At 51.6% G+C, this 20,520-nt stretch overlaps 1 protein-coding gene across 5 annotated transcripts in view; it reads left to right on the top strand.

Annotated features, from left to right (window-relative positions):
* The window catches only part of LOC111929140 (GDNF family receptor alpha-4), a 71,301-nt gene extending 51,386 nt beyond the window's left edge, over window positions 1-19,915 (top strand). For 2 of the 5 annotated variants that reach the window (XM_086889285.1, XM_086889286.1), the window contains 7 exons: window positions 1,259-1,537; window positions 4,486-4,566; window positions 7,873-8,218; window positions 11,334-11,443; window positions 12,811-12,945; window positions 13,162-13,319; window positions 15,882-19,915. In XM_086889285.1, the coding sequence (XP_086745411.1) occupies window positions 1,259-1,537; window positions 4,486-4,566; window positions 7,873-8,218; window positions 11,334-11,443; window positions 12,811-12,945; window positions 13,162-13,319; window positions 15,882-16,028 (1,256 nt within the window). In that variant the 3' untranslated portion in view covers window positions 16,029-19,915. Of the gene's footprint in view, window positions 1-1,258; window positions 1,538-4,485; window positions 4,567-7,872; window positions 8,219-11,333; window positions 11,444-12,810; window positions 12,946-13,161; window positions 13,320-14,590; window positions 14,809-15,881 lie in introns of all 5 variants that reach the window. The other 3 variants (XR_015286861.1, XR_015286862.1, XM_086889287.1) reach the window with 3 other exon arrangements.
* The last annotated feature ends 605 nt before the right edge of the window (window positions 19,916-20,520 follow it).

Raw genomic sequence — 20,520 nt, 5'->3', positions numbered from 1 at the left:
ATATTGTCCAAGCTGGGTCTCACCAGAAGCAGACACCGGAGGGAGTCAAAAAGCAGATGTTATTTTCTATCCCTTCCCTTCTGGTTCCTATCCAAAGGGAAGACAAGTTATGTTAGAGACAGAGAGTTCCTTTGGGAAGTATTTGAGAAGTTCTCCTTCAAGGTCATGACAGCAGTTTCTGTTTTTATAGTACAGCAGGATCCAAAATTACTGTACGGGCACTGGAACTGATTCTCCCCTTCCATAAACCAGGTTTGCCTCTTCCTCACCCTCCCAAGCCCTGGTGAAGTCATGTCTGATCTATGTCAAATGCTGCAGACCATGACAGCTGTCACCTGTCACTACCTGGGTGCTGCACAACCACGTCCTGCTGAGCACGGCGGAGCTGCTGGCCCTGCCCTTTGCCAGGAGCAGCACTGCAGCCACGAGCCTTGGGGTGAGCACATCCCCAAAAACCCAGCTGGATGTGTCCAGACTGCTGGAATGAGGAAGAGCAACGAGTAACACAGGATTGGTCTGCTCCTGGCACTGAGGTGCAGCACCACTGAGCCCTGATGGATTCATTTATTGGTGTACGTGTAGCAACACCATCTTCCAGGCTTTGGGCTCTCCTCTCCAAATGGGGAACAGCGTCTTCTGTTGGTAGAGGAACTCTGAAAACAATTTACAAAAGCTTGGAAAAAGCCAGAACAGGAACAGTGGGAGTCCTGGGGAGATGGTGACAGTGAATTGGGAATGTCCCAATTCCTGGGATATATGTGGGCTGACTACATGTCAAAACACCCACACAGAGACGTTTATAGCTCCAGGAAGGTGTAGGCACAGTTAAATCATATTCAAGGAGCAGAGGCCAGGGTCTCATTAACATGGGGCTACTGTCACCTTTGAAGGGCAGAAATGAGATAGAGAGCTGGGAAAGAAAGGGTTTGAAAATATTTTTGTTCTCCAAGAAGACCAGGGACTGGTCAAGGTTCTGTAACCTATAATGCTGCTACCAGGCTGATCCTGTCATGGAACCATGGAATGATTTAGGCTGGAAGGGACCTCAGAGGTCATGTGGTTCCACCCCTCTGCCATGGGCAGGGACACCTTTCACTGTCCCAGGTTGCTCAGAGCTCCATCCAACCTGGCCCTGAACACTTCCAGGAACGGGGCATCCACAACTTCTCTGGGCAGCCTAGAAGGAGACAGCGGGAGACCCAGCCCGTTTCTGGCGGGGGTTGCTCCATGAGCTGACAGGCTCTCGGTTCCCTTGCAGAAGGCATGGCGGAGGCGGCGGGCTCGAGCAGGGACTGCCTGCAGGCGGGCGAGTCCTGCACCAACGACCCGGTGTGCAGCGCCAAGTTCCGCACGCTGCGGCAGTGCATCGCCGGCAACGGCGCCAACAAGCTGGGCCCCGGTGCCAAGAGCCAGTGCCGCAACACCGTGACGGCCCTGCTCTCCAGCCAGCTCTACGGCTGCAAGTGCAAGCGGGGCATGAAGAAGGAGAAACACTGCTTGAGCGTCTACTGGAGCATCCACCACACGCTGATGGAAGGTCAGTAGAGCAGGACGCTCCTTTCTGATGATCTTCCTGAAATGGCTCATGGGCCATTCCACAGAGCCCCTCAGCTCCAAAGCTGCTGCAAAATACCCCTGTGTTGTCCTGTTCTGTCCCAGGACATACTGATAGGACCCGAGGGAACAGCATGAAGCTCTGTTGAATGGGGTTAGGTTGGATATCAGGGAATATCTTGGGAATCTTCCCCCAGAGGGTCTCAGGCACTGCCCAGGCTCCCCGGGGAATGGGCACAGTCCGAAGGCTGCCAGAGCTCCAGGAGAGTTTGAATAACGCTCTCAGGCACAGGGTGGGATTGTTGAGGTGTCCTGTGTCCAGGAGTTGGACTTGAGGGTCCCTGTGGGCCTCCTCCATCTCAAGAGATTTGATGATCCTATTGATCCCCGTGGTATTGACATTTTGGGGAAAGCAGTACTGAAAACCTGAGATGCCTCCTTGCCTTTTTTTTTAACCCAACCTCTTTTTTATGACATTCCCAATAGACACTGAGATCTTTTGTTGGAGAAATGCATATTTTGTATCTAAGTATGTTAACTAAGACCATGAACACGGTAGATTTTATAGAAACACAATATAAAGCACAGGCTATGTTGAGGAAAAACAGCATGAACTTAAAAAATCACTCTCTCAGAATGGCTCAAGTGCACCAGTGTTTTTGGGTCAGTGAAGATTTGGGGCTGATGACATCAAGTTGGAACTTAAAGAGTTCCCAGAGCCAGTATTCAATAAGTTTGCATTTTGAGAGTTTTTTAAGAGTCACCATAAAATTGCACCTCAGTGACCATAACTCTTCCTTGTCAGGCTGGTGAGTATTTTATGCACCATGAAAATTAAAATGGGGAATTAAACAGAGCCTTCCAGCCATGGGCTGTGAAACACTGCTAGCAGAAACCTGAAAGGAAAAGTGCAGGGGTGAGACCACAGGCCAAAAGGCCAAGCAAAACAAAGAGGATGGACCCTACAGGGCACGGGCTTGCCAGGATGGAAACTGGTTGATCAAGTTCCTGGGAAGCTTTCAGGTGCCACAGCTTGCAGGGTGCAGAGCATGGTGCTACAAACTGACCTCAGCACCCTCCAGTTTCTGGTCTTTCCCATAATTATGTGGCAGATTTGTTTCCACTGAAGGGAAGCCTGGGGAAGCAATCCAGCTCCTCCATTCATCTCAAATGTCACAGCTCCTTCCAAGCTGACCCTCATGGCTCAGGCTTTGGAAACAGGTCACCTGTGACATGGCTGGGTAAGGCAGAGTTGTCATGAGGGTTTCCAGCTCTGGGACGCAGGATGGTTTATGTTGGAAGGCACCTGAAAGAACATCTAATTCTAATCCCCTGCCATGGGCAGGGAGGGACACCTCCCACTAGAAGGGAGAGAAGAGGGAGGCTGACAAGGAGTGCTGAGAGCAGGCTGGGGCTCGCTCGGAGTCTCCAGATGCAGAATAGCAGTTTGGTGCTGGACGGACTCTGCCCACTGGCCTGGGACTTCCACCTTGCAAATGACTGGGAGAGGGCTGGCCTTGGAGGCTGACAGCAGCTCTGCTCCTCTGCTGTCATGTCCTGAGCCCCACTCTTTTTCAAACAACTGACTTCATTTGCAAGGCAGATTCACACACCAAACTTTTGATTTCCTTGCCTTAATTTCCCCAGGGAGATATACTTCGTAGCAGTCCCATGTTTCAGAGTCCTTACACATGTTTAATTGACTGGGAAAGGAAGCAAATCCACACGGTCCATGTAGAGCTTTGTTTCTCAGTCACACATACCCAGGAGGCTGCAAAAAGCTTCCTAGAAGCCCTCTTGCAAAAACAATTGTGCTCAGGGAATTTACAAAACACACTATTTACTCAGCTTCTGTTGAGCTTGCCCATGTTTAGCCACCTTCCCGTTTAGAGACACAATAACATGATGACAACCCGATAACAACTCTCTGATAAGGTGCTTTATCATCAGGACATAAAACTTCTATGCTGGAAAATACAAATGGGCCCCTCTCCAGTCAGTAACGATGCAAGATATTTCAATGAAGGTGTAAAGCTGCCTTGTAATGCAGCAGTGGTGATTGCACAGGGCTGTGGACACGGAGCCATTCCTTCCTGCTGGAGCTCAGCACATGCCCGGAGCACGAGCCTGGCTGGTCCTTTTATCCCAGCCAGGGCATCTCCTGCTGCTGCCCACATCCATCCAAATGTCTAATAAAAAACCAACAGATACTGAGCTGTTTGCTTCAATGATATTCCATGGTATCCATCAGGATGATGGGGCATTACAGACCATTGCACAGATGAAAGGGAAGCACCAGTTGAATAAAATCAGGCTCCCAGAGACTTAAAAACAAGGAGAGGAAGTTTCTGCAGGAGCTGCGGGTCATTAGCTTTGTGCCAAGTAAGGAAAGGCTGTTGGCAAGGGGAAAGGGAGAGGTGACAGTAAATAGGGATTGTGTTATCACACACAGCCCTGTGAACAGCCCTGTCTGTGTCCTAAAAACAGGTGAGGACCTTTGACTCAGGGAGGGACACAGAAGAAACAGCAATAATGAAGGAAGTGTTGGAAAGCCTGTGTGTGTAGGGGGCTGGTGGTTTGAGCTCTGCCCATGAGCAGGAGGCTGTGCTACAGCCTGGTGTCCTGTCTGGCAATCCCTGCAGTACACCCAGAGCTTGAGCTACACAGAGTTACAGCTCAACAGTCCCTGACAGGCTGCCCCACTCCAAAACCGAGATCTATCTTTTAAAAGCCAGTTACATTCTATTCCCTTCTCCAAGGATGTGTCCACACACCTGTTCCCATGACTCTGAGTATCCATTCACTTGTGGTCTTTAGAGCTCAGTCCCTTTAGACCAAACAATCTTTCACTGCAAATGTCCAACCTTGTGCATCTCAGCCATCCCTCGGGAGCCTCATCTGCCTTCTCACCGATTTCCCTCTTTCCCCCAGGCATGAATGTCCTGGAGAGCTCCCCGTACGAGCCGTTCATCAGGGGCTTTGATTACGTGCGGCTGGCATCCATCACTGCAGGTAGGTGGGTGGGAAATGCTCCCACCCCTCCCGGGGCAGGGAGGGAGGGAGGGAGAGCTGTGGGGTCTCACTCTGCAGACTGGGAACTCCTTTGTGCTCCTTCAGGTCTGGCAATTGTTCTTCCAAGGAGTTGCCTCTGATTCCTGTGCTAAACTATTGCATGTTCTGGGAAAAAACACTTGTGATTTTTGTCTTTTGGCTGTTTGAGTCCGTACTATGAAGGGCTGGGACTTAGAGATGTGGTACAAAGACCCCTTGCAATGACCCATCCTAGGCACATTCACTGTCCATAGCAGGTGGGTGATCTGTTCCATGCAGACACCTCACCAAAGAGCTGCCTGGGCGTTGTGAGGCTTGAGAAGGTGCTTCCACATCAGTTACAGGATCAAGCTCTGCAGGAAAAAGGTTGGTAACTCAACTTATGTGTTGATTCCAGCCGCAGCCTTTAGCCACCTGCCCTGAGGGCAACCTCAGGATCCAGAGCCTGTTCTGCTCTGCATCTAATCCTGTTCACAGCTGAGCAGAACAGCCTGACACCTTTAACTCCTCGAGAGCTCAGCAGCTCAAAGGTGAGTGTGGCTGCCTGTCCATCACCAGTGGCACAGCTGCCACCACAGCCAGCCTGTTCACCACAGCCACGGGGAAGCTTTACCAAGAGTGGGTGTTTTACCAAACTGCCTGTCTGGGAGCAGGCAATGTGCTCCTCCTGTGTCTCTGGCAGATCTGCCCAAACAGCTTTTCCACATGTGTGCCTCGCTCTGGGTGACATCCACAGCTGGAGTTGCACCCAAGTGAGGATGGAGCAGCGTGTCCCTGCAGCTGGTGAGTGTCTGCAGTCCCCACCATGGCCAGGCACCTGCTGGGTGAAAATGTCCTGGAGCAAATTGACCCATCAGCCCTGGACAAGTGGAGCAGGGGGATGGGAGGGGTTCCCTGACCTCGCTCTCACTGACTCCACCTGGCAGATCGGTGCCTGGACAGGAAATCTTCTTTGCTGGGTCATGGTTTTCTTTACTGGAGGTTTTCCCCTTCTGCTGAATCCTAGAAAGCTTCAGAGCAAGGGGAAATCAAGGGATGCAGATTTTTATGCATGGTTAGCACACTTTCAGGTTTGTAAAGCAAATGGAAATAGGTTGTGCAGCAAAGCAAAAGGGCCCAGAGCAGCAGGGGTTCTTCAGAGGATTTGGCATCCACTTAGGGACATGAAATTTCTTAACCTTTTTGTCCTTATTCATGCTAATCAATATCTTCATTATAACATAATTTATGACCAGCTGCCCTCTGCCTATCCAGTGTCCAAGGTCATGTGGTCAATACTGCCAAAGGACCCTCTTTCAAACTGACCAAAAAGAAATCCTAAGAACTTGTTGAAACATAAGACACCTCTGTGACCACAGGCCAAATGGACAACAGGTATACAAAACTAAATTTTACATAAACAATATATGGTCACTACCAAAACTGTACAAATGGATCCATATCCCTCCACTCTAATTGTAGCAGTGATTTAAAAAGCACATCCACTGGTGTTGCGTGGGAAGAGGAGAGAATCCAGCATGGTCCCTGTGATTTATTGGCTGAATGGGTAATGAAACCCTTCCAAGTAACTGTTTCCTACACATCAGCTGGCAGCTCCCCAGCATAAACCAATGCTCTGACAAAATTCATCTCTGGGCAGCTTTAAAGGTAAGTATTTAGTGATGGAAGCACAGCAAGCAAAACTTTCACCCATCATAAAATAACTGAAAAACTTGGAATTTGACTTCAGCTCACTGTAAGCAACAGGAGGCGACAGGAAGGGAGAAATAAATGTTGGGAGAAGGAGCATGTGATGAAGTCAGGGAAATAAAGGAGGGCAGCCAGCTCTGAAGTGCTCAGGGATACTGTCAACATTTCAACACTTGTCAGCAGTGACTGGCTGGTTTTAACTCCCAGTCAAAGATAGGGCTTGACTCTGCGTTGGGAATTTATCATTCTGGGGTTTTTCCTTAGTGGAAAAATCTTTCTCTGCTGGGGAGAAAGTCCGTCTGGTGTGCTGCAGGTCATTATTTTAATTCAGAGAGGTGAAAACCAGCTTCAGATTCATTTTCTCCCTCAAGCTTGAAGGACCCTTGTTTTATCTGTTCAATCAGACACAGTCTGATGTTTCCACTGACTCCTGCAGGGACACTCTAGCATTTTTCCCCTCTATAAAACAGACCCCCATCCACCTTGGAAGCAGCCCTACAACCAGTGTTAGACAAATACCTTTCCTTCTCCCTTTTCCCGGTATTTACAGAGAAGGCTGTTGGCATATCAACTCGCGAGATCCCTACTTTCCCACTGCAGACACAGTTTTTCTCATCCATCAATACAGTTTTTGCTTCTTTTTCCTGACTTTTCCTCTTACAGCAGGTTTCCTTCACCTTCCCTGCATCCCACAGTACATCTCTGCTCTCCCACCCAGACTGGGACATTCTTTCTCCTCTAGTTTAGGGGGGTTGACATGCCGAGTGGTTTTGCTGATGTGAGTGAAGGGTGACCCTGAAAAGGGTGTGAGGAGAGACCATGTGCACTCACATGGCAGCAGCATCAGGTCCCAGGGGCACGAAGCTGGGTGGTACCTCTGATCCCACCCCGTGAAGGCACTGTCACTACTTAGGACATGGGGAAGGACTGGTCTGGATGGGGCACATTGTGACCCAGACAGGTCTCACTTAGCTGGGCAGATCCTGAGGTGAACTAACAGAGCTGCTGCCAAAGGCAGACATGACCCTGCAGAGGCCAAAGAAACTCCCTAGCCAGGGCAGTGAGGCTGAGGTGGCAGGAATTGGTGCAGACACCCATGTGTCAGACACCCAGCCTTGCCACTGACTCGGTCTTCGATCTTGAGCAACTTGCAGAAACAGGGAGGTCCATTAGGGGAGATCCCAGCACTCGAGTGGATCCACCTATGGCTTTAAGTAGACACATTTTCTGATGCCTGCTGTCTTCCAGGCCTCAGGCTGGTTAATTTGCATTAGCAAAGTGGTACCAGATGCCCAGATTAAAGCAAAATTCATTTTATTAAATATACGAGCTTGGCAAAGGGAGCTCTGGGGGTGAAGTCTGGTCTGTGACTGTGGCATTTCTTGGGAAAAGATGAATATGGAAAGGGGATGTGGTCCTGCACAAACCTACGCTTCACCCTGTCCGCTGCCTTCCTGGAGCAGGTGTGGTCTGACCGAGGTGGCCATGGACGGGAGCAGGGTGGGGATGAAGGTCCCAGGGGTGCTGCTGGCGGGGAGGTCAGCACAGACCCCCTGACCGTGTCCCACCACCCCACAGGGTCTGAGAATGAGGTGACACAGGTGAACCGGTGTCTGGACGCCGCCAAGGCCTGCAACGTGGATGAGATGTGCCAGCGGCTGCGGACGGAGTACGTCTCCTTCTGCATCCGGCGCCTGGCCCGGGCCGACACCTGCAACCGCTCCAAGTGCCACAAGGCCCTGCGCAAGTTCTTCGACCGCGTGCCCCCGGAGTACACCCACGAGCTGCTCTTCTGCCCCTGCGAGGACACGGCCTGCGCCGAGCGCCGCCGGCAGACCATCGTCCCGGCCTGCTCCTACGAGTCCAAGGACAAGCCCAACTGCCTGGCGCCTCTGGATTCCTGCCGGGAAAACTACGTCTGCAGGTCAGGTTGACACGCAGGGCTGGCCCCCAGGGAGAGCCCTCCCTCGGACAGGGGCTGGTGACAGCCCTGTGGCTGGAGCTGTCACCTGCAGGGTGCTCCTGGGGCACCATCCCACCACAGCCCACCGTGCCTCGGTGGCCCCTTCCCGGAGCCGTGTCCTGGTGTCCTACAGAACAACTTAACAGACAGAAGGAGGTGTGAGTGGATCATGCTGAGGTTTTTTAGACATTTTCTATGGATTTTTTGCTTTCATCCTAGAGAAAGACCTGCTATAGAAATAGTTCCAGGAAGGTGCAGGCTAAGCAGGAATATGGAGGAGAGGTCCTTACAGCCACTTTCACCAATCCATCTCCCTCACTGTCCCTCTTCCTCAGCCCAGAGCATCCTCAAGGAGCATCCAAGGTATCCTGACAGCCACAGGCACTTGTGAAGGCCTTAAAGCCATGTTTGTTTGCTTGTTTAATTAGGAAAAACTAATTGACATATGCAAAAAATATACCCTTCTGCTGCAAGGCTGAGTGTTGGAGAGACCTTATAGCACCTTCCAATCCCTAAAAGGAGCCTACAGGAGAGCAGGAGCGAGACTTTGGACAAGAGCAAGAAGTGACAGGACAAGGGGGAATGGCTGGAAGCTGGAGGAGGGTAGATTTAGATGGGCTGTTGGGAAGGAATTCCTGTCTGTGAGGGTGCTGAGGCCCTGGCACAGGTGCCCAGAGCAGCTGGGGCTGCCCCTGGATCCCTGGCAGTGCCCAAGGCCAGGCTGGACAGGGCTTGGAGCACCCTGGGACAGTGGAAAGTGTCCCTGCCCGTGACAGGGGGTGGAATGAGATGATTTTTAGGTCTCTTCCAACCCAAAGCATTCTGTGGTTCTGTGGTTCTATGTTTTGGTGATTGCAACAGGAGTCTCAGAGTCCCGGTGTCATTCCAGATCCCCCACACAGTCTGTGGCCAGTCTGCTTTGCTCCTGTGTTCCCATGCAGCCCCAGGCACACACACACACCCATCCCATGTGCACGCTGACACCAGAACCCCTCCAGTGCTTTTCCTTCATCTGTACTATTTTCACCTCCCTGTTTCTCAAAAAGCCATTGATATTCCAAAGGTTAATCCACACAGAGCTCTTGGGAGTGGAGCCCACCTGGCAGTGAGAGATGCAAGACAATAACAGCACCATGGGGGCCCCAGCCCAGTGCCCTGCACGAGGCTGGGTCATGAGCAGACACCTGGGGAAGAGCACAAGAACAAGTGTAGGACACACCTCCCTGTATTGTCTCAGTCTCCAGTTGCTGTGGGGTTTGGGACTTCCTGAGCTGAGCTTCCAGCAGCCGTCCCCTACCAGCACATCATCTTTTAATTACAATACAAATATTACGTATTTTCACAAAGGAAGGTGAGAGCAGCAGCATCCTCTTGGAAACATGAAAGTGCAGATACCCTCCACACTCTGCAGCCCAGAAACATGGGGAACACCTGAGCTGTGCAGAAGTAGACTCTGAAAGATGCAAAGCCCCTGGGCTGACCAGGCCCTGCTCAGATGTTGCCCCCTGGCTACCCAGAGAACCTGAAATGGGTGGGTACTGCCCCCTCCCTAACACAACAAGAGGGCCCAATGGGGGGAAGAAGAGGTTTAAAGGGGAGAGTGTTACTCCCCAGGAGACTGGAAACTATTTCCTGCAAGCAGCACAGCTGTTAATTATCTGGTCCCTTGGTCTCTGAATATATAATATAAAATATCCTCTAGAGACACAGAGGGGGCAAGAGGTTGACGTGTGACCTGGTCAAAGCCAGCAGTGCAGAATCAGGAGATTCTGCACAAGGAGAGCCAGGAATAAATCATAAAGAAATGGAGTGAAACCCTCTAGGTCTCACCCTGTCTGCACTGCAGCTCCTGCACAGCTCCAGCCCTTTGAACTTCCCAGCTCAGAGCGGGGGGTTCTGCTAATATGGATGATATAAAATCCACAGTCACTATCTCCCTTCTCTAAATCTCTAAACAATGCAGCAAGTCTTGGGAAAGAAGATTTTGCCTGTCCATGTTACAGGAGAAAAGGGTTGATATGGGACAAATACAGGAACAAAGATGAGAAAAAGAAGAAGGCTAGGGCACAGGGGTGAAGTGGGCTGGAAAGTGCAAACTGGGATGTGGACACTGACCAGGAGCAAGAGCAATGTGTCTGGAAGAGAGAGGATGTCTGGGAGGAGCAACATGCTCAGTTTTTCTGAGATTGCCCAGGCAGAGTAAACATTTGAGGTTCTCCGTTCTCAGCTCAGAGCGTGCAGGTTGTCACTTAAAGAACCCTCCCTCCAAGTCTTGTCAGTGCTGGTGCTTGCTTGAGTTTCCAAAGCAGCTCAAGTGCCATGTGAAATCCCTTCCTGCCTGGCCACGGAGTGAATGTTGAGAGGGATCAGGATCTCCAGCTGCTGCCACGTCCTGCCTGAGAGCCCTATGATCTCCAAACAGCACCAGATGCCAGGAGCTGGTCCATGCCTAAAGAGTCACGTGGCAGATAAGTGTTTGGCAGAATGATTTGCCTGCTCCACAGGCTCCACGGGCTCCAGAGAGTCCTTCTCCTGAGAATGGGCATCTGCAACAGAGGGTGGGGCAGCAGCCCTGGAGACGGGTAGGACATTTCCTTTGATCTGAGCTGACCTCAGCTGTATTTTGAGCCTTTAGAGACAAAAACTGGACCAGAGCAATTCTCTGTTTCATCAGATCAGACTAAAAATGAAGGCTGGGGTCTTTAGGCAAAGTTATTACCCAAAAGATAGAAAATGGCAACACAGACTGATTTCATACCTGACAACAGCTCTTCTCTCAAAAACCAACCTCACACAACAGAAAACAAACATTTCTTCCAAGATTGGACTTTTCATGTAGTCTGGAGGAGGAAGTCTGTAAAACATTAACTGCAGAACCTGTTTGAAGCCTCCTCCTGGGTTTGTTGGGGTGGGCAGGAGATTGTAAAAGGACGTGTGTTCAAACTGCTTGGATAACACCTACAGCAGCATTTTACAAACATGTTCCCTTCTGTAAACACCACGAGTGTGCTGTTGCACCCCCTTTTCCTCAGTCACCTGTGGTAAAATGTCCCATTTTGTGCTCTGGCTCCATCAGGTCGCGCTACGCAGAATTCCAGTTCAACTGCCAGCCATCGCCGCAGGCCGCGAGCGGCTGCCGCAGGGACAGCTACGCCGCCTGTCTGCTGGCCTACACCGGCATCATCGGTAAGAGACGCCTCCTTCCCGCGGGCTCCTTCCCAGTTTGGGTGGGAAATGTTTCCTCTGGGTGGGAAATGTCTCCTCTTACTCTGGCTATGAGGACAGTAAGGTGGAGAGCTGAGCTCTCAGGAACATCACAGAGTGCTGGAATGGTTCAGGTTGGAAGGGACCTGTAAAGTTCATCTCATTCCAACCCTCTGCCATGGGCAGGGACACTTTTCACCAGACCACATTGCTCCAAGCCACATCCAACCTGCTGCTGGTTTTTCTCCCTTCAGTGACATGACTGAGCCATGGGTATGGGGTAACTTTAGGATGGCTGGAGTGGAGGGAGAAAAACCATGGGCTGCTGCAAGATTCGAGTTTCTCTCTCCAGTGGAAATATATGGGCTGTTCCAGGGTGTCTGCTCTGCCAGGGATTCCCTGATGCCATCACCAGTGATCCCACTGGAAATCACCATGCACTGCCATTTTCCCAACTTCAAAGAGAGTCAGATTGGGGTTTCAGATGCTGCAGAGCCCAGCTGGCAGCAGTTGGCACAGACAAAAGTACAAAGAGAAGTGTTAGTGGCCTTTGGACCAGCTGTGTGCTGATGTATGAGACAGACTGACATTTTTGGGCCAACATTTCATTCCGTTTCAATCCTTCATTCTGGAGATTGAGACTGGCTTTTTTTATGGCAGCATGAAAATCTTCATTCACATTCAGGTTTTGAATGCTCAGCCTGGAGACCAAAAGGCTTCAAGAAAACCTTAGAGCCCCTTCCAGGGTCTAAAGTGAATCCAAGAGAATTGGAGAGGGATTTCAGACAAGAGCTGGAGTCCCAGGACAAGGGGGGATGGTTTCCCACTGCCAGAGGGCAGGGTTTGATGGGATACTGGGAAGGAATTCCTGGCTGAGAGGGTGGGGTGGTCCTGGCACAGGCTGCCCAGAGAAGCTGTGGCTGCCCCAGAGGTGCCCAAGGCCAGGTTGGACGGGGCTTAGAGCAGCCTGGGACAGTGAAGGTGTCCCTGCCCATAGCAGGAGGTGGAACAAGATCATTTTTAGGTCCTTTCCAACCCAAACCATTCCATTATTCTCTGAATGTTATTAGGGAACCTGAATTCCCAGGAACTGCCCATTCCTTGGACTGGCAGCACTTTTTAATTGACTGAAGGCTTTGGTGATGGTGGTGTGATCAAAAGGGCTGTGACTGCTCCTCTTCTCTTCCCTGGGAGCAAACCAGACCCATGACATCAGCACTTGAAGGGTTTTGCTGCTGTCATGGAGGGGCTTGGCTGAGGCAGAGTAACCCAGGAGAGCACGAAGGGGGGTCACTGACCCTTCCTGAAGTACCTGCCCTGCAGTAACACTTGTCCGTCGGTCCCGGCAGGCAGCCCCATCACCCCCAACTACATCGACAACTCAACATCCAGCATCGCTCCCTGGTGCACCTGCAACGCCAGCGGGAACCGGCAGGAAGAGTGTGAGAGCTTCCTGCACCTCTTCACCAACAACATCTGTCTCCGTAAGTGGCACTGCTGCATGCTGCTGAGGCTTCTGTGCATGGGGGCATGGAGCTGCCACGGTCCTGCAGGGTCTGTAGGTGTCCAGCTCCTGTGTTACCAGCAAAGGAGCTCTGAAGAGCCTCAGGCGTCCATTTGGATGATGCAGAGAAAGAGACTGGGAAAGGGATGCTTCCCCCTGCCCTGACAACCCTTTTCTCCATCTTTCCCACACAAAGAAAACGCCATTCAGGCGTTTGGCAACGGGACTCACCTGAACACAGCCGTGGCCCCGTCCATCCCTCCCACCACACAGATGTACAAGCAGGAGCGAAATGCCAACAGAGCTGTGGCGACCCTCAGAGAGAACAGCTTGGAGCACCTCCAGCCCACCAAGGTAGGAGAGGGCAGGCCTGGCCCAGAGAGATGATCGGACATGTCTGTGTCTCCTGCAGCCTCCTCACCTCAACTCCTTCTTCCACCTGTCATTTCAGTCACATGCAGACATCCAACCCACCCTCCACCTCCTGGAGGCCTGATTCACCCTTCCCTTCCCTTCCCTTCCCTTCCCTTCCCTTCCCTTCCCTTCCCTTCCCTTCCCTTCCCTTCCCTTCCCTTCCCTTCCCTTCCCTTCCCTTCCCTTCCCTTCCCTTCCCTTCCCTTCCCTTCCCTTCCCTTCCCTTCCCTTCCCTTCCCTTCCCTTCCCTTCCCTTCCCTTCCCTTCCCTTCCCTTCCCTTCCCTTCCCTTCCCTTCCCTTCCCTTCCCTTCCCTTCCCTTCCCTTCCCTTCCCTTCCCTTCCCTTCCCTTCCCTTCCCTTCCCTTCCCTTCCCTTCCCTTCCCTTCCCTTCCCTTCCCTTCCCTTCCCTTCCCTTCCCTTCCCTTCCCTTCCCTTCCCTTCCCTTCCCTTCCCTTCCCTTCCCTTCCCGCACCTTCCCTTCCCTTCCCTTCCCTTCCCTTCCCTTCCCTTCCCTTCCCTTCCCTTCCCTTCCCTTCCCTTCCCTTCCCTTCCCTTCCCTTCCCTTCCCTTCCCTTCCCTTCCCTTCCCTTCCCTTCCCGCACCTTCCCTTCCCTTCCCTTCCCTTCCCGAAATCCATGGGTTTCTCAGCCGGGAACGCTGCCTTGGCTCCTCAGCACCCTTCAGAGCATCACTTCAGCTGCAGACAAACATTTCAGCTTCCCAGGACACAAGTTCCTCCCTTGCTAATTGAGGATTCTAGAGGTCATAATGCAGGGGTTTAACTAAGGTTTGCAAAGCATTGGAAAATTTGAAAGGAAAGGTTCTGTTCATCAGCAAATTTTTACTATCAAAATAATATTAAATTGAAGTTATTTTAAAACAAATAACATGCTCATTTACTGATGATGGCCATGACAGGCATTAAATATTTTATTTTTAAATAAAACAAAATGACCTTGATTTGGCACACCAGCGTAATTTTCAGATTCAATTATTTTACTATTGAATAATTAACAGTGACCCTGATTTGCTGAACGTTCAGGTTACAGAAGCTGTCAGTTTTAACTAGACTCCAAGGACTGAGCGTGGGCTTTGCGCTGGGCTGACTGATACCTTCACAAGCTTCCAAATGCAGGTTATTTTAAGGCTTATCACTGTTTCTTTTGCTGGGAAAACACCCGATTCACCTCTCTCCACCCTATTTTCACAGAGCAGCGGGTTGGGAGGTGGAGAAAAGTGGCCTCAGGTTCCCTCACTGCTCTCCAGGGCACTGGTGGCACTGCTGCAGAGCACAGGGACACCTCCAGCAGGCCACAAGCTTGGCACCCAACAGATCTGGAGGATTTCCCTCAAGCTGGTGCTCCCCAGACCTCAGAGAAATCCAAGCAGTGGCCTCAGGTCCAGACCTAGAGCTGAGAGCTTCATGCTGTAAGTGATGGAGAAGCTGTGAACCGTCTGTGACTGGCACAGTGGGAAGCTGGAAAGAGCAGCTGCAGGAAAGTGTGGCCCTGCCACATCTCCAAGCTCCTCGTGGCAGCAGCACACCGCTCTGCTGAGGTGTGAGTGCTGCTGGAGTGTGATCCCTGCTGGCACTGCCAGAGAAAACAGAGATTTGGGTCTTGGCTTTGGACTCAGCTTCAAATCCAGATCCCATTCCATGTTTAATGAGGTTGGCACCTGTGGACCTGAGGGGGAGAGCTAGTGAAATGTCTCCCAGCACCATGGAGTACATTCCACACCCACCTTTAGGGTCACCGGCTCAAGGCACTGGCCAGCAGCGGCTCTGTAAGACACACGGATCACCACTGAGCTGAGAGGGCATCCAGACACCTCCACTCACACAGACACCTCCAGCCAGGGTCCACACAAGTGACTGCTGGGACACCACCACCACCACCATCTCCTGAAGAGCTGTGCTGACCTCCAGGCCAGAGTTTGGGATCTGAAATCAGCCCTGGCCCCTCTGCACCTGCACACACTGGGGGCTGCACAGCCCCAAGCCACAAATCCTCTGAGGTGCCAAGGAGGGACACCAGTTTGGTTAGAGATGGAGCCCCTCTCAGTGAGGAAAAACAGAGAATTGGGATTGTTCAGCCTGGAGAAGAGAAGCTTCAGAGTGACCTAATTGTGTCCTTCCAGTGCCTGAAGGGGCTCCAGGACAGCTGGAGAGGGACTTTGGAAGAGGGCCTGGAATGATAAGACAAAGGGAGTAGCTTCCCACTGCCAGAGGCAGTGTTAGATGGGATATTGGGAAGAAATCTTGGCTGTGAGGGTAAGGAGGCCCTGGCACAGCGTGCCCAGGAAGCTGTGACTGCCCTGGGAAGCTGTTCCAGGCCAGGTTGGACAGGGCTTGGGGCAACTTGGGATAGTGGAAAGTGTCCCTGCCCATGGCAGGGGTTGGAATTGGATGGTCTTTATTTATGTTCTCTTCCAACCTAAACCATTCATGATTCCATGATCAGCCACACCTCTCACCCCACACCATCTCCTTTCTCTTGCAGGTGTCTGGAGAGGAGAGGCTCCTGCATGGCTCCACTCGTTTGTCCTCAGGGACCTCCAGCCCAGCAGCCCCTTCCTGCTGGGTGGCCTCTCTGCTGCAGATGTGGCTTCTCCTCGCTCCTGCTGTGCTGAGCCTCCCTGTGATGTGAGGCAGGGCTGGCACACACCAGGCAGAGACTCGATTTGTGTTGGTTTCTTTACTCAACAACCAGACCAGTAACTTTTTCAGGAGAGCAGGGAGAAGGGAGGGGATGGGAAGGCAAGGTGAGTGTTTGGGCATCCCTTCCTCCTCCTCATCTGTCTGCCAGTTTATTTGATTTTATATGATCAGCATTGTTGACAACCAGCTCATTCTTGGTCCTGGCCACCTTTCCACACACAGCCTGGTTGTTGTTTCTCCAGCTCTCTGTGGATAGGGCTGGAGCCATGGACAATTCCCTTGGAAAAGATGGAGAGAGTTGATCCAAGAAATGAGAGCTGCAAAGGAAATGCTTTTTCCTGCCCCAGCCAAGAGGGGAAAGACTTTTGATGGAAGGATGAATGGATGACCTGTCAGGAGGTTTCCTAAAGCCCACATTGAGGGGCTCTTGAGAGGACATGTCAAGTGATGTGGAGTTCAGACTGTCTCCAGGGTTGCCCAGGACCTGAAGGACAGCGCACCTGGTTCCTTCAGACTGAAGAAACCAGACGACTGGTGAGAAGGTTGGTTTTGTTCACTGGAGAGGAATCTGAAGCACCTCTGCAGAGGACCAAGTAACCACACTCTGAACTGGCTGGCAGGGATTATCCATCCTCCCAAAACCATGGCCAAAGTGCAACCAGCATCCGTGTCCCACCTGTCACCTGTCCCTCCTTTTTAGGGAAACCTGTGTCCTGTATTGGTGGTATTCAGGAAGAAACTCGTGTGTTGCATTTTGTTTATGGCTGAATTTTTTGTGTCTCAACCCAAACATCTCCATGCACTGCTCCTGTACAGTGTTTGGGGCATTTTTGTCACATCCAAACAACCAGAGGCCAATGTTGCCACACTCCAGGCTGCCCTTTCACCATCAGGGGCCAATGTGTGAGCCCATGGGCAGGATTTGATGTCAGCCCAACATATCCCACTCTCACATGCTACCTGTTCATCCACTGGTTTCATAGGCACAGGTCTCCAGCCAGGGGATTTCATTGGGAAATTTTCCTGGGAAGAGAGAGGATAGGAGAGGTTTGCTAGATTCCACCCCAAGACAGAAACACCCAGCCAAGAAAGGCCAATTAATTACATCATGGTAGGGACCGGACTGCTACAGTTTCCCCTCTGTGAAGAACAGGCAGAGGCAACCCCCTGTGTCCAGGTGAGCAGGGGAAGGGCTTTGCCTCTTGCCAGGTTTTACTCTTGCATTGAAGATGTCATTTAAGCAAAGGCTGCTGAAGTGACGCTTTCTCCTGAGCTGCAGCCAGAGCCCAAGGGAGGAAGGGTAGGATGAATGTCTCTCCAGTGTCTTGGGGCACAGGGAGGCAGGTGTGTGACCTTGGATTACCTGAGCATCCCAGGGCCTTTCCTCTAGGAGGTGAGCTGAGGAATCCCAGTGCCCTTTTGGGGGGCTGAACCCTCTACTAGGTTAAGCCAGGAAAGAAGATGGTAAGGAAGAGTGAGAAGGTTTCCCAGGATAAAGGCTTACCAGGGTTGAGTGCCATGGGAGGAAGAGCAATAGCCCCAGAATCCCCTTGAGTGTATTTAGGCCTGGCCTTTGCAGCAATCCATTTATTCCTTGGTTTGTGCTCCTCCAATAAATATCATGAATCCCTTGGCATTCGAATGCATGGAAAGGTGGAGGAAGCATCTGACACAGCAAAGTCCATTGCTTTTTATTCCCATTTCCTGCAAATCCTCTCCCATTGCTTATTGCTTCAGATTTTCTGAGAAACTGCAGCAACTTCCTTGGCTTTTGTTCCAACAAGAAACCACTCTGGTTTTCAGCTGAACACCTGTGGTTGTGTCTGACATGAACAGAAATCCTCCTGCTGCATCCTGCCCAAAGTGCTGCTCCTTGAGGTCCTCCCCTCTTTTCCTACTCTGAGGCTGTGCAGAGGAACACACCGAGTTCCCAGGCTTGTGTGCAGGGTCACAGGTCACACCCTGAGCTGAAAGTTGTATGTGAGAACTCCATGGCCAAGGGGCTCACTCTGGTCAGGAAAGCAGACAAGGAGAGAGAGCTACAGGCAGGAAAGTCCTTTCAAAATGACCCCATACGTGCACAGAGTTGCTGTGAACATCTCCCCTTTATCCTGGACATCAGTGTCTCCTGAGAGACCAAGTGACACAGCTCCAACCTGCAACCCTGCAGAGCTTGTGTTCATGGAGCTGCAGGTGGGAGAGGGATGAAACCCTGATTGCTGATCTCTTCAAAGGCAAGGAACTACCTCAACACCACGAGGTCATGCTGGGAATTGCATTCCTCTGCCCTTTTCCTTAGTCCTGTAGTCATTCTCTGCTTTGCCACACATCTGGCCCCATCAAAGCAGTCTCCATCAGCTTTCAGCTGTGCACAGGCTGAGTGTCTGCAAAGGATGGGGGCACAGGTGTCAGCTGCTTTCCAGGAGCACACACTCCTGTGTCTCTCGTGTGTCAGTGTCAGTGATGTTGAAGTGCCACTTTTCCTTCTCATTCAGCAGAGAAAGGTTTTTTCTGGGTGGTCAGGATGCCTGGTGGCCCCAGCTCACCCCTCCCTTCAGACTGGTGTGCTGTAAAAAGAGGAGAATCCTGCTCAAGGAGGGGATGGGATGGAGGAGACCTCCAGAGGTAACCTAGTGCCAGCACCATGTCCCCCATCAGTACCTACTTTAATTTCAGTGAGAAATTAAATTAATTTACAATTTCAGTGAGAGATTTATATCAGAGAATCGTGAAATGGGTCAGGTGGGACCTTAAAGCACAACTCATTCCAGCCCCCCTGCCATGAGCAGGGACACCTTCCACAAGACCAGGTTTTCCCTAGCTCCATCCAGCCTGGCACTGGGCACTTCCAAGGGTATCTGGCTTTAAAGGCTCTGCAGATTGTCGTTGTCTCTGTGCATCACAGCCCAACAAGATCCTCAGTTCCCATGTTCTGCCCTCCAAGCCCTGTCTCAGGCCAGCTCCTGCCCTTCTGGGGGTTCCTCAGAGTTCACAGATGCTCCAGAATGAAGTGAATGAGGCACAGAGCGAGGAGCCTCTCACCCAGCCGGAAAGAGTTGGGGGGTGGGAATTGCAAAAAAAAGTTTTCCCTAAACTTTCATGGCTTTGTTCTGATTATTTCACTCATTCCATCAATATTTAATGTTGATTCTCTCTCCAAGCCTGTTCATGAATCAAACTTTGCAAAAAAGGATGACTTTTGATCCTTTCTTTTGGAGGAAGCAAACATGATTACTCTCCTTCCACCCACCAGCATGTGCCCAGACCACTCCTTTTTCCTTGTGAAAAGTCACTAATTTTTTTGGATGAAATTCCATCTCTGCTGAATTCTGTTAAGTGAACCATGGATCTTCATTTTTAAGTCTCTTGATTAACCACAGAAGTTGTAGCAGCTGCTTGTAAAGGCAAAAGACTGAGCGAGCCAAGAGACAGAAAGGGAGACAATTTTGTAGGAATTACTCCATTCCTGAGGACTTCCATAAGCACAAAGAAGAATCATAGGAAAAAGAAAGGAAAAAAACCCCCACAATTAAAGAACCAGCCAGACTTTCTGTAGCCACTGAACTCTATTTTTTTTGGCTGCCCAGCACCACTCCCAGTGGCTGGCAGCCCTGAGAGCCTGTGAAATATTGTGTATGTACTTATTCTTGTCATGTCATCATGTCCAGCATAGTCCAGGCTGGAGCAGGAGCTGGGAGGGAGACCCAGGGCTGGGAGATGGTGCTGGAGCAGGAACCTCATGTGTTCACCTGCTCGAGGGGAGGGTGGTGGGTGCCAGCCCAAACTGGGGTCAAACTTGTACTTACCTTTTCTGTACGTGTCAGTACTCAAACATATCCATGAATAAAGCACACACGCATTTTCCTGACCCCCTCACTCCTGCCTGCCATGCCAGCTTGTCCCTGCCAGCACGCCCAGGATGGTGCTCAGCTCACTGCTCCCGCGCTCGAGGCAGCTGCAAGAGCCTGGGGCATGTTGTGTGCGGGTTGGAAGAGTGGTGGAGCTCAGATGAGCCGTGCTTGGATGGAATCAGAGCCACAGAATATCCTCAGCTGGAAGGGACCCACTCCTTGTCCCCGCCCAGACCCCACAACAACTCCCCCAGGCATCCCTGGAGCGCTGTCCAAAGGCTCCTGGAGCTGCGGCAGCCTCGGGGCCGTGCCCATTCCCTGGGGAGCCTGGGCAGTGCCAGCACCTCTGGGGAGAACCTTTCCCAAAATCCAACCTAATCCTGCCCTGCCAGCTCAGCTGGAGCTCCTGGTGTGGTCCCAGAGAGCAGAGATCAGAGCTGTCCCTTGGGAGGAAGCTGCAGACACCTCTGGGGGCTCCTCTCAGCTCCAAACCCAGCTCCAGTCCGGTGTGTCCCAGCAAGGAGGGGTGACGGGTGACAAACAGCTCTTCTGAGATGGAGAGGCGTCAGTGCCACCTGGGAGGGAGACACAGTCCCCACACAGGTCCTGGGGCTCTTTGTGTTGCCTGTG

The sequence above is a fragment of the Cyanistes caeruleus genome, chromosome 5, assembly GCF_971803275.1.
Source record: "Cyanistes caeruleus chromosome 5, bCyaCae1.hap1.1, whole genome shotgun sequence".
Taxonomy (NCBI): Eukaryota; Metazoa; Chordata; class Aves; order Passeriformes; family Paridae; genus Cyanistes; species Cyanistes caeruleus.
The sequence above is the reverse complement of the archived record's forward strand: the minus strand, read 5'-3'. Positions and strand labels throughout refer to the sequence as shown.